Here is a 14,727-nt window from a genome sequence, read left to right as displayed (position 1 = left end):
TGACCCAGGAGGTCTCATCCAATTCTAACATTCTATGATTCTATACATAACGGGACTCGCTCAATATACCTACATTGAGTGAAGCTGCACACGTTTAGTCACCGCTTGACTACATGTATGCAAATCACAGACTTACAGTCATGCACATGTCACTCCCGACACCGAGGAATTCTCACAGCAGGCAGTCACAGAGTGACTGGAAACTTGTACCCCAAGACTGGACAACTAATTGTCATGGTTTGAACAGGGTTCTTGCCCTGCACTCACAGGGTTAAGTGTTCGTGGCCTCTTTCTGGATCTGGGAGGGGTATTTATACTCACTCTTTACCAGGGTTCTCTGTCAGCTATACTGTTGTTCTGGTGTGTCTGACCCCTGGTGTGCGTGTATTCTGCGTTGCTTGTTTGATTCCCGTGTATGACCCGGCCTGTTCCCTCACTCTGTACTCCGTCTCTCGCTTTCGTACTACTGTCTTCTCCGGTTCTGACCTCCTGGCTTGGCTATCGTTACTCCGTTACAGTTTGTCCCTATTGTACCGTCTATTGCCCGTTCTGGTTTTCTGACCTATTGCTACGTCCTGACTATCCTTTCTGTCTAAACCCCATGGTACTGTATTGCTATCTGGTGCTTTGACCCTGGCTTCGTCTGGTTTCTGTCTCCGTCTATGCCCCTTGGGAACATTGCCCCGTAGTTACCTTTCTAGGAGTTTCCCTGCAGCTCCTAGATCTGTGGAGCTTAGGCCACGCCCCCAGCAGTCATGTGCTTCAGGTCCTGATACTCTGAAGCACGCATCGTCACCGCTGCTGCCCTGCTCCACAGGTATCTGTGAGTACTGTCTTTGTACTCAGGACACCCGCACTGGCACAGTGAGCAAGTGCAGTGCGGTGTTCCTGACACTAATGTTATCTAAGGTTTATTCTTCCAGAGCTCACTACTCTCACCGTTGCGCTGTTTGCCTGACCTGTGTGCTATATAATGCTCCAGAAGGCACTTTGCCTCTGTTGCATCAAAGGAGCGAGAGGAGATTTCTCCAGCCAGATTCAGAGCCATGCTTACAAGCCCTATAGGAAAGTGACTGTATGTGCTGCGCTCCTTGCCTAGCGGATCGATCACTACTGATGACTGGGGTACGCGCTCGCCAATAGACACTAGCATGGGTAATGGTTGAAACTCCCCTTCTTTGACTTTCGATCTCCCTCCCTTTTACCTTGTTGGTACTAGATATGGTCGCACTTCTGCAGGATTTAGTTAGGGTTACTCCTAGCTGTATGTATGGGGATATTTAATGGCTGAGAGGGTTTGGACCCCACGAGATTCCTCCCATGTGTTTGGGTTACTAAGTGACTGTCGTCCCGGAGACAAGATACAATTTTGGAGATATATGTGGGGCCCTTAGGGTAATTTCAGCCTTATTTCGATGCTGGGTGTTCATTTTTGGCAGCACGTTATATTCCAATTTTGGTGCATTGTGACCTGTGTCTTATGTCTCTGTCCTAGTTTGCAATACTATGTGTAGATGTTTTTCTAACACTTTTTGTACTAATAAAAGCAAGAATTATAATTAGTTCTTGCAGCGTCGGACTGGAACACCTTGGGCCCACCAGAGAAAATCATTCTTGGGGCCCACTATGTAGCTGCATAGAGTTAAATACCAGACCACCAATTATGCGGTAAAACACGGTAATATCCGGGTATAATATAAGGTTGTACATGTCTTAATTATGTAGCAGGAGTTGGGGTAGCCCCCTCATAGAATATAAAGCAGCCCCCTCACATAGTATAATGCAGCCATCTCATAGAATATAATGCAGCCATCTCATAGAATATAATACTGCCCCCCTCATAGGGTATAATACTGCCCCCCTCATAGGGAATAATGCACCCCCTCATAGGGTATAATGCACTCCCTCATAGGGTATAATACTGCCCCCTCATAGGGTATAATACTGCCCCCCTCATAGGGAATAATGCACCCCCTCATAGGGAATAATGCACCCCCTCATAGGGAATAATGCTGCCCCCTCATAGGGTATAATACTGCCCCCCTCATAGGGTATAATACTGCCCCCCTCATAGGGTATAATACTGCCCCCCTCATAGGGAATAATACTGCCCCCCTCATAGGGTATAATACACCCCCTCATAGGGTATAATACTGCCCCCCTCATAGGGAATAATACTGCCCCCCTCATAGGGAATAATGCACCCCCTCATAGGGAATAATGCACCCCCTCATAGGGAATAATGCACCCCCTCATAGGGTATAATGCTGCCCCCTCATAGGGTATAATACTGCCCCCCTCATAGGGTATAATACTGCCCCCCTCATAGGGTATAATACTGCCCCCCTCATAGGGTATAATACTGCCCCCCTCATAGGGTATAATACTGCCCTCCTCATAGGGAATAATGCTGCCTCCTCATAGGGTATAATGCTGCCCCCTCATAGGGTATAATACTGCCCCCCTCATAGGGAATAATGCACCCCCTCATAGGGTATAATGCTATATAGATATATAGATATAGAGTTAGATAGATATAGATAGAAAGATAGATGTAGAAATAGATAGATATAGAGATAGATAGTAGATAATGGATAGAAAGTAGATAATGGATAGATATAGATAGAAAGATTCATAGAGATAGATATAAAGATAGATATAGAAAGAAATATAGATAGATCGATAGGTAGATAGATATAGAGATAGATAGAAAATAGATAATGGATAGATAGATAGCTAGATAGATAGAGATAGATAGCTATAAATATAAAGATATAGAGAGATAGATATATAGAGATAGATGATAGATAATAGATAGAGATAGATAATAGATAGAGATATACAGAAATAATAATAATAATAATAATAATAATAATAATAATATTATAGACATATATAGATAGATATAGAGATAAATATATATAGATAGATGGCTATAAATAAAAATAGATATAGAGATATATATAGAGATAGAGAGATATAGAGATAATAGATATAGAGATAGATAGATATAGAGATAGATATAGAGACAGATAGATATAGAAAGATAGATATAGAGATAGATATAGAGATAATAGCTAGATATAGAGATATGTATAGAGATAGATAGATATAGAGTTAGAAAGATAGATAGATATAGAGAGAGATATAGAGATAGATAGAGATAGCTAGATAGATAGATGGATAGATAGATATAGATAATAGATAGATATAATAGATATAGAGATAGATATAGAGATAGATGGATAGATCAATAGATAGATAGATAAAGAGAGAGAGATAGAGATAGATAGATAATGAGATATAGAGATAGATATAGAGATATAGTGTTAGATAGAAAGATAGATATAGAGATAGATAGATATAGAGATAACAGATAGATATAGAGATAGATAGATATAGAGATAGATAGATAGATATAGAGATAATATATAGATAGATATAGAGATAATTTATAGATAGCTATAGAGAGATATAGAGAGAAACAGATATAGATATAGAGATAGATAGGTAGATAGATATAGAGATAATAGATAGAGATAGATAGATATAGATATAAAGATAGATAGAGATAGAGAGAGCGGTAGATAGAGAGAGAGATAGATATAGAGAGAGATAGATACAGAGATCGATAAATAGATAGAGAGATAGATATAGATAATAGATAGAGATAGATAGATAAAGATAGATAAATATAGAGATAACAGATAGATATAGAGAGAGTAAGATAGAAAGATATAGAGATAGGTAGATATAGATAATAGAGATAGCTAGATAGATAGACATAATATAGATATAGAGATAGATAGAAAGATAGATATAGAGATAGATGTAGAGATAGAAAGATAGATATAGAGATAGAGCGATAGAGATAGATATAGATAATAGAGATAGATAGATAGATAGATATAGAGATAGATATAGAGATAGAAAGATAGATAGATATACAGAGAGATAGATATAGAGATAGAGATAAATAGATAGATAGATATAGAGAGATATAGAGATAATAGATATATATATAGAGATAGATAGATAGATATAGATATAGAGAGAGATAGATACAGAGAAAAGATATAGAGATAAATAGATAGAGATAGATATATAGATATAGAGATAGAAAGATAGATATAGAGATAGAGCGATAGATAGATATACAGAGAGATAGATATAGAGATAGATAGAGATATATAGATAGCTATAGAGAGAGATATAGAGATAGAGATAGATATATAGATATAGATATAAAGATAGATATAGAGATAGATATAGAGATAGAGCGATAGATAGCGAGAGATATAGATATAGAGATAGATAGATACAGAGAAAAGATATAGAGATAGATAACGGATAGATAAATAGATAGATAGGTATAGAGATATATATAGATAAAGATAGATAGATATAGATGGTAGCTAGATAGATAATAAATATAGAGATAATAGATATAGAGATAGAGTAAGATAGATAGACATAATAGATAGATATAGAGATATATATAGAAAGATATAGAGATAGATAGATATAGAGATAGATGTAGAGATAGAAAGATAGATATAGAAATAGATAGATATAGATAATGGATAGAGATAGATATAGAGATAGATAATAGATAGAGATAGAAAGATAGATAGATATAAGAGAGATAGAGAGATAGATATATAGAGATATAGAGATAGATAGATAGATAGAGAGAGACAGATAGAGAGAGCGAGAGAGATATAAAAAACAAAACAAAACACAATACTCACCTCTCCTCCTCGCTCCCACGCTGATCCCGGCTTCAGTGTCAGGAGCTGCCCCCTCTGCCAGACACACAGCGGGTGCGCGATGTAGTGACGTCATCGCGCACTGGCTGTGAGCCAGGAGCAGAGAGGACTGAGGGCGGCGCTGGCCCTGATTTACAGCTGTAGTCTGCAGAGCAGCTTACTGGGCTGGGGGCGGGGCCTCTGGGGGTGGAGACCTGAAATGATATTCACTGCTTCGCAGTGAATATTCATTTCTCTTTAGCAGCGGGGACAGGGGCTCCTGCCTCCTGACACCCCCTGCTACTCCGCTGGCAGGGGCCCCCATTGCAGCTGCATGGTGTGCGACACACCACTGGCTGGGGGCCCCTGGAGCAGCGGGGGCCCTAGGCAACTGCTGGCCCTGTATGCCAGCAGATGCCAGGGCCCACCAGATGCCAGGGCCCACCGGAGAATCCTCCGGTTCTCCTGTGGGCCAGTCCGACGCTGAGTTCTTGTTATTTTTATGGATTTTTTGCTCCATTTCTTTTCGTGTGTTCTGATGACTGCCACCGCTGCAGTCTATCTAGGCAACGAGCAGTAAATACAAATCCTTCTATTATTGAGAATGGACTTTTAACAAAAAATGAATTAAAAAGTGGCTTATTTTTTATAAGTGCTTTGCAATTTTAATCATTTAAGATGAGACAATTCCTTCAAGGAGATTTTTTTTTTCCTTTTTCGATTCCATCAGTTATAAAAAATTTTTGCATGATGAGATGAACTTTAGTTTGGTGCTTTTTTTGGTACACAAACTTAAGACCTTAAATTATATTTTCTAGAAAGCGCAAAAAATCCACTTTTTCTTCTATGGAACAACACTTATGGTAAATGAATAAGTTAATTGCACACTTTGTGACTGCTGTGAGGACGCCAAATATGTGCATGTGTCATGACAAACTATAACAACTCTTTTTTTGCAAAGAATCTTTATTGATTTTACTTCCAGTTTATGGCGGCATAGCTGGTGGGATATCGGCTGAGGTTTCCCCGATCCCCTGCATTACAATGGCACTGTGGGTGTGTAACATCGGCATAACCATGGTTTAGTATCTTACTTTCTACCCAAATCACATCCGTCAAAATGAAAACCTAAATAAAGTTATAAGACAACTGACCGCGCAACAGGCCCCCCACACCGCAGATACCAAACGTCAGCCTGATATTTGCCCTAGGAGACTTTAAATTGAAATAAAACATTATTGGCTCAAATATTTTTTTCAATCTTGACCTGAAAATCAACAAATGAATAGTATCAGTAGATGGAGTGGAGGTGTACAACTCCCAGAAGAGAGATACTGCCAGATATAATCTCAACATATATATTGATTTTCATCCCTCTCAGAGGGAGAAAAAAGTAATTGGAAACGCAATGTTATATATTATTGATTAGTATATATCACTTGGCAGGCTGTAACATTGGGATTATGCATTGCCAATTAGGTTTAGGCAATTATCATTGGTAAACTATCAAAAGTGCAGATTACAGAGAAACAATCGGTGCTTAGCTCTCTTCTGTCCCCACCACAGTGTGTAAGAAATGTAAAAAAAAAAAAAAAAAAAATCTTCAGCTGGGTCCAGACATATTTGGACATTAACAGAATATTTAATATTTAGCCTTTTGTACACCAGTATAATATGGCTGAAAAGAAAGCATTAAATGGAAGCAATCATCAGAACATGACAATGTTTAAAGGGAAACTGTCAGCAGAATTTCACACCCCAGACTATACATAAAAACGCATGTAGCTCTTTCAAAGACAAGTCTATGAATGGCCTGGACTGTCTAGGTAAAGGTATTGCTGAACTTGTCTTTGAAAGAGCTACATGCACATATACAGTTGTGAAAAGTTTACATACCCCAGCAGAATTATTGCTTTCTTGGCCTTTTTTCAGACAATATGAACGATAACACCAAAAGTTTTTCTCCACTCATGGTTACTGGTTGGGTGAAGCCATTTATTGTCAAACTACTGTGTCTTCTCTTTTTAAATCATAATGACAACCCAAAACATCCAAATGACCCTGATCAAAAGTTTACATACCCCATTTCTTAATACCGTGTATTGCTCCCTCTCACATCAATGACAGCTTGAAGTCTTTTGTGGTAGTTGTGAATGAGGTTATTTTCTCAGTTGGTAAATCTGCCCTCTCTTCTTTGCAAAAAGCCTCCAGTTCCTGTACATTCCTGGGATGTTCAAGAATGAACTGCATGCTTGAGATCTCCCCAGAGTAACTCAATGATATTGAGGTCAGGAGAATGAGATGGCCATTCCAGAACCTTCACTTTGTCCTGCTGTAGCCAATGACAGATCACCATGGCCTTGTGTTTTGGATCATTGTCATGTTGGAACGTACAAGTGCGTCCCATGCGCAACTTCCGGGCTCATAAATGCAAATTTGCATAGAATATTTGATGATAACGTGCTGCATTCATCTTTCCTTCAACTTTGATTAAGTTCCTGTGCATTTGTAGCTCACACAACCCCAAAACATCGGCAATCTACCTCCATGCTTTACAGTAGGAATGATGTTCCTTTCATCATAGGCCTTGTTGACCTCTCTCCAAATGTAACGTTTATGGTTGTGGCCAAAAAGTTCAATTTAGGTTTCATCACTCCAAATTACCTTGCTCCAGAAGTTTTGAGGCCTGTCTCTGTGTTGTTTTACGTACTGTAGGCAAGTTACTTTGTGGCATTTGCGCAGTAATGGCCTTTCTTCTAGCAACTCGACTATGCAGCCCATTTTTTTTCAAGTGCCTCCTTATTGTGCATCTTGAAGCAGCCACACCAATAGTTTTAAGAGAGTCCTGTATTTCAGCTGATGTTATTTGTGGGTTTTTCTTTCCATCCCGAACAATTTTCCTGGCAGTTGTGGACGACATTTTTGTTGGTCTACCTGACCCAGATTTTGTTTTTACAAGCCTCTGAAATTTCATTTGTTAATCACAGATTGAATTCACACTGCGGACTGGCATTATCAATTCCTTGGATATCTTTTTGTATCCCTTTCCTGTTTTATACAGCTCTACTACCTTTTCCCATAGATACGTTGACAATTCTTTTGCTTTCCTCATGACTTACATTCTATAAACATCAGTGGCTGGATGAAAGATGCAGATCCCATAAACTCCGCTTTTATGCACACACACTGGTTACAAACAAACAGGTCACAGGTGAGGATGTTACCTTTAGTAGCCAGTCAAACCCATTTGGGTCAACTTCTGTGCATGTTATCAGGCCAAAATCACCAGGGTATTTAAACTTTTGATCAGTGCCATTGGGATGTTTTGGGTTGTCATTATAATTTAAAAAGTGAAAACACAGTAGTCTGACAAAGTGGAGAAAAAGTTTGATGTTATTCAAATTGTCTGAAAAAAGACCAAGAAAGCAAAAATTCTGCCGGGGTATGTAAACTTTTGAGCACAACTGTACATAGTATAAATTCTGTTGACAGATTATCAGGTTTTAGTGTTATGTGCATTTTTAAAAAATATTTTTGGTAATGTTATTTTTCTTCATTTCACTTTAAAAAATAAAAAATAAATAATTTTGCAATTTTCACAATGGCTACTGGTTATTTTTTAGACTCATATTTCATGTCCATTCAGGGAAAGTTTTAAGAGAGTCAGTCACCCCCAATATGTATTTATAACAAATAAAACCATAATATGTAGGACCAAGCCCTATAAAAATAATTTTTGACTGTACTTATCACTGGTACGCAAATGAGGGGCTTTGGTGCAAACCTGGCATGTCCAAGAGTTCAGTGCACTGTTACGCCCAATAACTTAGTGTTTTGGGGTCTTAGCCAATTTCTGATTAACAGTGCAATCCTGAACTCAGTCAGCGTGTGCAAACATGTACAGTGATACTGCCTGTGCCCAGCCGTGTCATTGCGGATGTCATTTGCTACACTGATACACCGGGAAGGGTAGCAAGCTGCCCTCTCCTCTTTTCTGAAACCGTGGTACAGCACACTTTCTGGTGTGGTAGAAGAATGTGTCTGGACATTAAGTGTGCGTCCACAATGATACCGTATGAACTTAAGAATTAATTAAAAAGTGGAATGGGAAATAGCACAATAGGGTATTATCTGGTTTAAAAGAGAAAAGGAAAAAGCAGAACTTGCTCATCTGGTAGGTGTAATAACCGTTGTTGGGTATCCCGTGACCAGGGGTTCTTTCCCTGTCCCTAGCTATAGCGCCACCCTACCTCGCCCTGTTCCCCGGATAACTTCTGATGGTGAAGACGCAGGAGCCATGTACCTTGCCTTAGCTCATTAATCGGCCATCAGTCTGTACCCTTCCCCCACCCAGGGAAGAGGGGAGCAGAAATGCAACGTAATACACCAACCAGACTAACAAGGTAATACAAACAGGGATACAGGAAAATACCAAATATACTCTCACAAACAACAGAGGTATACCCTGGGAAGTGGAGGATGGGGTAAAACCAAAGTAGAAGGAGGGGAATTATCACACACCCAAAACCTAACAACAGTCTCAGATAAATCCATCAAACGCCTTCTCAAACAACCACAAACCATCATCTCCTAACCATGCAGCATAAGCCATCTCTGGCAATTAATTCTTGCCAGGGCCCAGATTATATAGGCGATGGGAGTGGCTAACAGTGAACAGCTGAGAAACCTAATGCAGAAAAGCTGCCAGGTGCTCTCAACTGAGCAGATTGGACCCTGCACTGCTAAAAGAAACCTGCACCCTTTACTATGAAGGTGTAGTGCAGGACAAGGAGAAATTAGACACTGCAGTCTTCTGGGACGCCTCTGTTGCGGAAAACTCTTGACAGCAGGGTTGCAACCGGCACAACCCGTTAGGAAGCTTGTTAGAAAAAGACTGTTGCAGATCACACCAAAATTATAAGATACAAACTGGGAGATAAGGAGGATGCAAAACCACAATTCCAGAGATCCAAATATACAATGAGAGAGATCAGATGAAGTATGGATGCGATTAGTATTCTCCAACGCGTTTCAAGGTATGCCTACCTCTTCATCAGGACTAATCACAATGTTGGAATACAGCTTGCAAAAATGTGGGAATATATGGACAACAAATTAAAAAAAAAAGATTGCTAGTTTGAAATGAAATTTGGAGGTGACAGACTCCCTTTTCATAAGGCTCCATATCATCAGAGGCCAGTGAGAGGTAACACCTCCATATAAAGCTGATAAAGAAAATCACAATGGGCAATATCACATTGTGATGACCATGACCATCCACCTTTATCAAGTAATTTTGCACACGCTCACTAGAGCTCTTAACACAAAATATAGGGTCAAATTCTGACCTTTGTGGCCAACATAAAACATTTTTTCAATGTAGTTATTTTCAGAAACAAAGTTAATCTAAAACACCATAGTGACTAGTGTGAAAATTGCAAAATTTCTATTTTTTTTATTTTTAATACAGGATTGAGTTATGCAAAAAAAACATTGCCAACCTGATTTAAAACAATCTGTCATTTTCTGATTATAGCTTCTTTTTAAGACACAGTTGAAGCGTAGACTTTCTGCTTTAATGCCATGGTTTTTTTTTTTGTAAAGTTACTAAAGGGGATGACCTGAACTGATACTGATGACCATCTCCTAGGATAGGACATCTATAACATATCTGGGGTGGTCCGACACTTGGCACCCCCAATGAAAAGCTGTTATAACATCCGATGGTAGCAGGGTGTTAACAATGTAAAGAGCTGGAACAGCACGGCTCTGTATACAGTGTGGTGGTTGTTCTTTTTCCAATAGGTCCTGAGCATTGATTACTAACACAGACCAATACACAGTGTGTGGCGCTCTGCTACATCAGCTCCATACAATCAATACCCCAACCAATCTAATACTGATGACTTATTCTAAGGATTGGCTGATCAGCACAGGACGCCACAGCTGTCAGCATACAAGTACTAAAATAAATAGCTGAGCACATGTAGAGGATTATGCGGCTTCATAACATTCCATGAATACCACAAAACAATTTTCATCTGCTCCATGTTAGTCATTGGTCACTTACTTTGGATGCGGCTCCACCATTAATTATTGATTTTACAAAAATACCCAGGTCAGCATGGTTCTCTTTTGATCGGTTGCCTTTGACACTAACACCGAGACCGGCCGATCCAGAATCATTTAGTGGAATTTCAAACGTTAGGAATTCTCTCGTTCCATCAGGTGTGAGAACAAGATCGTCTTCTTCTGGATTCTAGGAGGGTAAAAAAAAAAAAAAAAAAAAAAGCTGGTGTAAAGACTAAAAAATAAATGCCAACTAATAATTTATTATTTCATATTCTTAAAGGGAATCTGGCAGCAGAAGTCGGCCTATTGTTTTTAATCAGGTTTTGTGTTATAAAAAAAGAAAACATTGGCTATAGTTTATATAACACAATCTTTCAGTAATGCCAAGTCTTGAAGTTGGGAACATTTTAGAATCACATTTCCTGTTCTTTTCAAAAGTCTCATTATCATCACATATAGGGCTGCAGTGACAGGTAACACTTCTGAACAGATGATCCATCATTCACAATAGGTAATGTCACGGGACCACATCCTCCCCTTCTCTTCAAAATGACCATTGCACCCGCTCATTAGATGTTTCAAGGCAAAAGATAGGGTCCGAGTCAGTTCATTGCTGCTAATGTTCATGTTAGACCTTCTGAAGAACACAGGAAGCATTCATCTAAAATAACCCCAGTGTCAAGATTGCAAAATTTCTAATACATTATATGAAAAAATATACATTTAAAACAAAAATCTAACTTAAAACAATAGGTTTTTGATATTGTAATAAAAAAAGCCTCTAAATAAGTGGCAAGAATAAAAAAAATAAGTTCACAAAGAATTAAAAAAAATAATCATTAAATTCACAATAGGGTTCAAGGTGACTGATGGATACATAAATTATATGGAACAGGGGCAGCACTAATGAAAGGTGTTCACACATTGTCTCATGTAAACTGTAGATGTAAAATCGTGGGCTCTAACTGCGCCGTAATTGCTCAATTACTAAATCGCACATTTCAAGAAATGGGAATTCAAAATGTAAATGTGAAATTCCCCTTTTACCTTTTTGAAAAGGTGAGAATTTATTGAGGGAATGGTGAAGATGGAAAAAAAAATTAAATTACAACATGCCCCTTTCGGATTGCAAAAACAGTCACAGCTCCCAGCAGTAGTACGACCTCAGGATTAGAGACTAATAAAAGGGATTTACTTATTAATTCCAGCAGATCTATATATTGTCTCCTTCTCTTCTTCGTTAGCTTCCCGTCTAATTGTTATGTGCAACTTTGAATGTTTCTCATTTAGTTGTGTCCTGCTTCCACATGTGTATCTTGGAAGACGTTTCTCACAAGGCAGAGATACAACTTCACTGACTCTTTCCGTCATTGGCCCGATTCAGTAGATGAAATGCTCTGAGCGCTGCTCTGGGGACACATTCAACTTAAATCATGGGAATTGGCAGGAGTTTGCCAGACTACAATATTTGATTACTTACAGAAATTTTCTGGTTTATGAACTCTCCTGTCCCCCATAGGCAGTTTATTTTAACAAAATGACCTGGGCTTTAACTATCCACCCCAGGTCCAGCGCCGAGTCTCCACTGCTGCAGCCAATCAATGATCTCAGCAGCTCGTGCAGTCTACTTTGGCAAAGCTGCGGAGCTCAGTTTTTAGCTGCAACGGCATTGACGTGACATCGGCGCTGCAGACAATAACTGTCAATTGGAGCAGTGGTGCAGACTCGACACTAGACCCAGGGAGGCATTTTTCAAAATAACTGCATCAAAGGCAGAGGTGTTTTCCTTTAAAGGGGAACATGGTAAGTAAAATCCAGTCAATATTCAGATTTATTGTATGGGTATATCATAGAATGTTAGAGTTGGAAAGGACCTCCTGGGTCATCTGGTCCAACCCCCTGCTCAAAGCAGGATTCACTCAGACAGATGTCTGTCCAGCCTCTGTTTGAAGACTTCCATGGAATGAGAACTCACCACCTCTCGTGGCAGTCAGTTCCACTCATTGATTACCCTCACTGTCAAAACCTATTTTCTAATATCTAGTCTGTGTCTCTTCCCATTCAGTTTCATCCCATTGCTTCTAAACTTTCCTTGTGCAAATGAGAATAAAGATCCTTCTACAATGTGACAGCCCTTGAGATATTTGTAGATAGCTATTAAGACTCCTCTCAATCTTCTCTTTTGCAAGCAAAACATTCCCAAATCCTGTAACCGTTCCTCATAAGACATGGTCTGCAAACCGGTCACCATTCTGGTCGCTCTTCTCTTAACTTCCTCCAGTTTGTTCATGTCTTTTTTTAAAATTTGGTGTCCAAAACTGGACACAGTATTACAGATGAGGTCTGACCAAAGAGGAGTAGAGGGGGATAATTACTTCACGTGATCTAGACGGTATACTACTGTTAATACATCCTAGAATTGCATTTGCCTTTTTTGCTGCTGCATCACACTGTTGACTCATATTCAGTTTATGATCTATTAGCATACCCAAGTCTTTTTCACATGTGCTGTTGTTTAGCCCTATTCCTCCCATTCTGTATATACGTTTTTAATTTTTATTGCCCAGATGTAGTACTTTGCATTTTTCCCTGTTAAAAACTATTTTGTTAGTTGCTGCCCAACTACAAAAACCATTCTGTCGGTTGCTGCCCACTGCTCCAGTTTATTTATATCTTTTAGAATCCTCGCTCTCTCTTCTCTAGTATTAGCTATCCCTCCTAGCTTTGTGTCATCAGGAAACGTACGGTAATCAGTTTACCCTCAATTCCTTCATCTAAATCATTGATAAAGATGTTGAACAATACAGGGCCCAGAACAGAACCCTGTGGTACCACACTTGAGACATTCTTCCAACTGGATGCGCAGCCATTTACGACCACTCTGTGGGTCCGATCACTGAGCCAGTTATGAATCCACCTAAAAGTTGCCTTGTCCATTCCATACTTAGTCATTTTTTCAATAAAGGATAGTGGTGAGATACTTTGTCAAATGCTTTGCTGAAGTGAAGATATACTATATCTACAGCATTTCCCTGATCCACCCAGTCAGTGATTCTGTCATAGAAGGAGATTAAGTTAGTCTGACATGACTTATTAGTTACAAACTGACAGTAATAACCAGTAGAGGGAACAGAGATGTATATTGTAAACAAATGTAATTGTGAATTCAATAGGATATGTATATGCCTAAATGCAGTGAGCTACCCCTTGTGGCAGAACCAAGTAGACAGAATTTTACATGGGGCTTCTAAGTAGGCAGGGTATTCCCAGAGCTTTACTCATTAGGGCTCATTCATACTTTTTTGCAAATCGGTCAGAGCACAAACTGCAATACACGGACGGACAGAAGGTATCCTGATCAGCACATGACAGCTTCGTATACATATATCTATGAGGCTGTCATGCTCGGTTCAGAAGAGCCGTAGCCAGTGTGAGCATTTAAATCCGTGCTTTGACTCATTGGCACAGACGTCGGCATGAAACTTTAGTCCTTACCGTGGGTCTAACAATTTGAACGAATAGCAACAAAAAGTCTGACGATATACCAGCAGTTAAGCCCCCGTTACACACTGCGATATCGCTAGCAATATCGCTGTAAAGTCACCAATTTTGTGACGTTGCAGCGATATTACTAGCGATATCGCTGCATGTGATACTTACCTCCGACCGGCTCCCCCGCTGGTTATCGCTGATCGCGCGAGAAGCTCCTGGACCATTCCTCGTCGGCCACTTCCTTCTGGGCTTCCTGTGGCGCCGACGAGTGACGCGTGGACGCGGGCGGGAGGACGCAGGATCGCCGCGTCTGACAGGTAAGTAGCGACCCGACCCCAGCGATGTCGCTAGTGAGATCTGCCTGTGTGGCAGCTCACTAGCGACCACCTAGCGATGCACCAGCGATTCTGACCGC

General features: G+C 39.7%; 1 protein-coding gene across 19 annotated transcripts in view; it reads right to left on the bottom strand.

The window, feature by feature from the left end:
* PARD3 (par-3 family cell polarity regulator) overlaps positions 1-14,727 on the bottom strand; it is a 656,180-nt gene that overhangs the window by 273,871 nt on the left and 367,582 nt on the right. For all 19 annotated transcript variants that reach the window (XM_073581677.1, XM_073581663.1, XM_073581668.1 and 16 more), the window contains one exon: positions 10,819-11,007. In XM_073581677.1, the coding sequence (XP_073437778.1) occupies positions 10,819-11,007 (189 nt within the window). The remainder of the gene's footprint in view (positions 1-10,818; positions 11,008-14,727) is intronic.

The sequence above is a fragment of the Dendrobates tinctorius genome, unplaced genomic scaffold, assembly GCF_039654945.1.
Source record: "Dendrobates tinctorius isolate UK_male_01 unplaced genomic scaffold, ASM3965494v1 ptg000070l, whole genome shotgun sequence".
NCBI lineage: Eukaryota > Metazoa > Chordata > Amphibia > Anura > Dendrobatidae > Dendrobates > Dendrobates tinctorius.
Note: the sequence above shows the minus strand (reverse complement) of the source record. Positions and strands in the feature narration are given on the sequence as shown.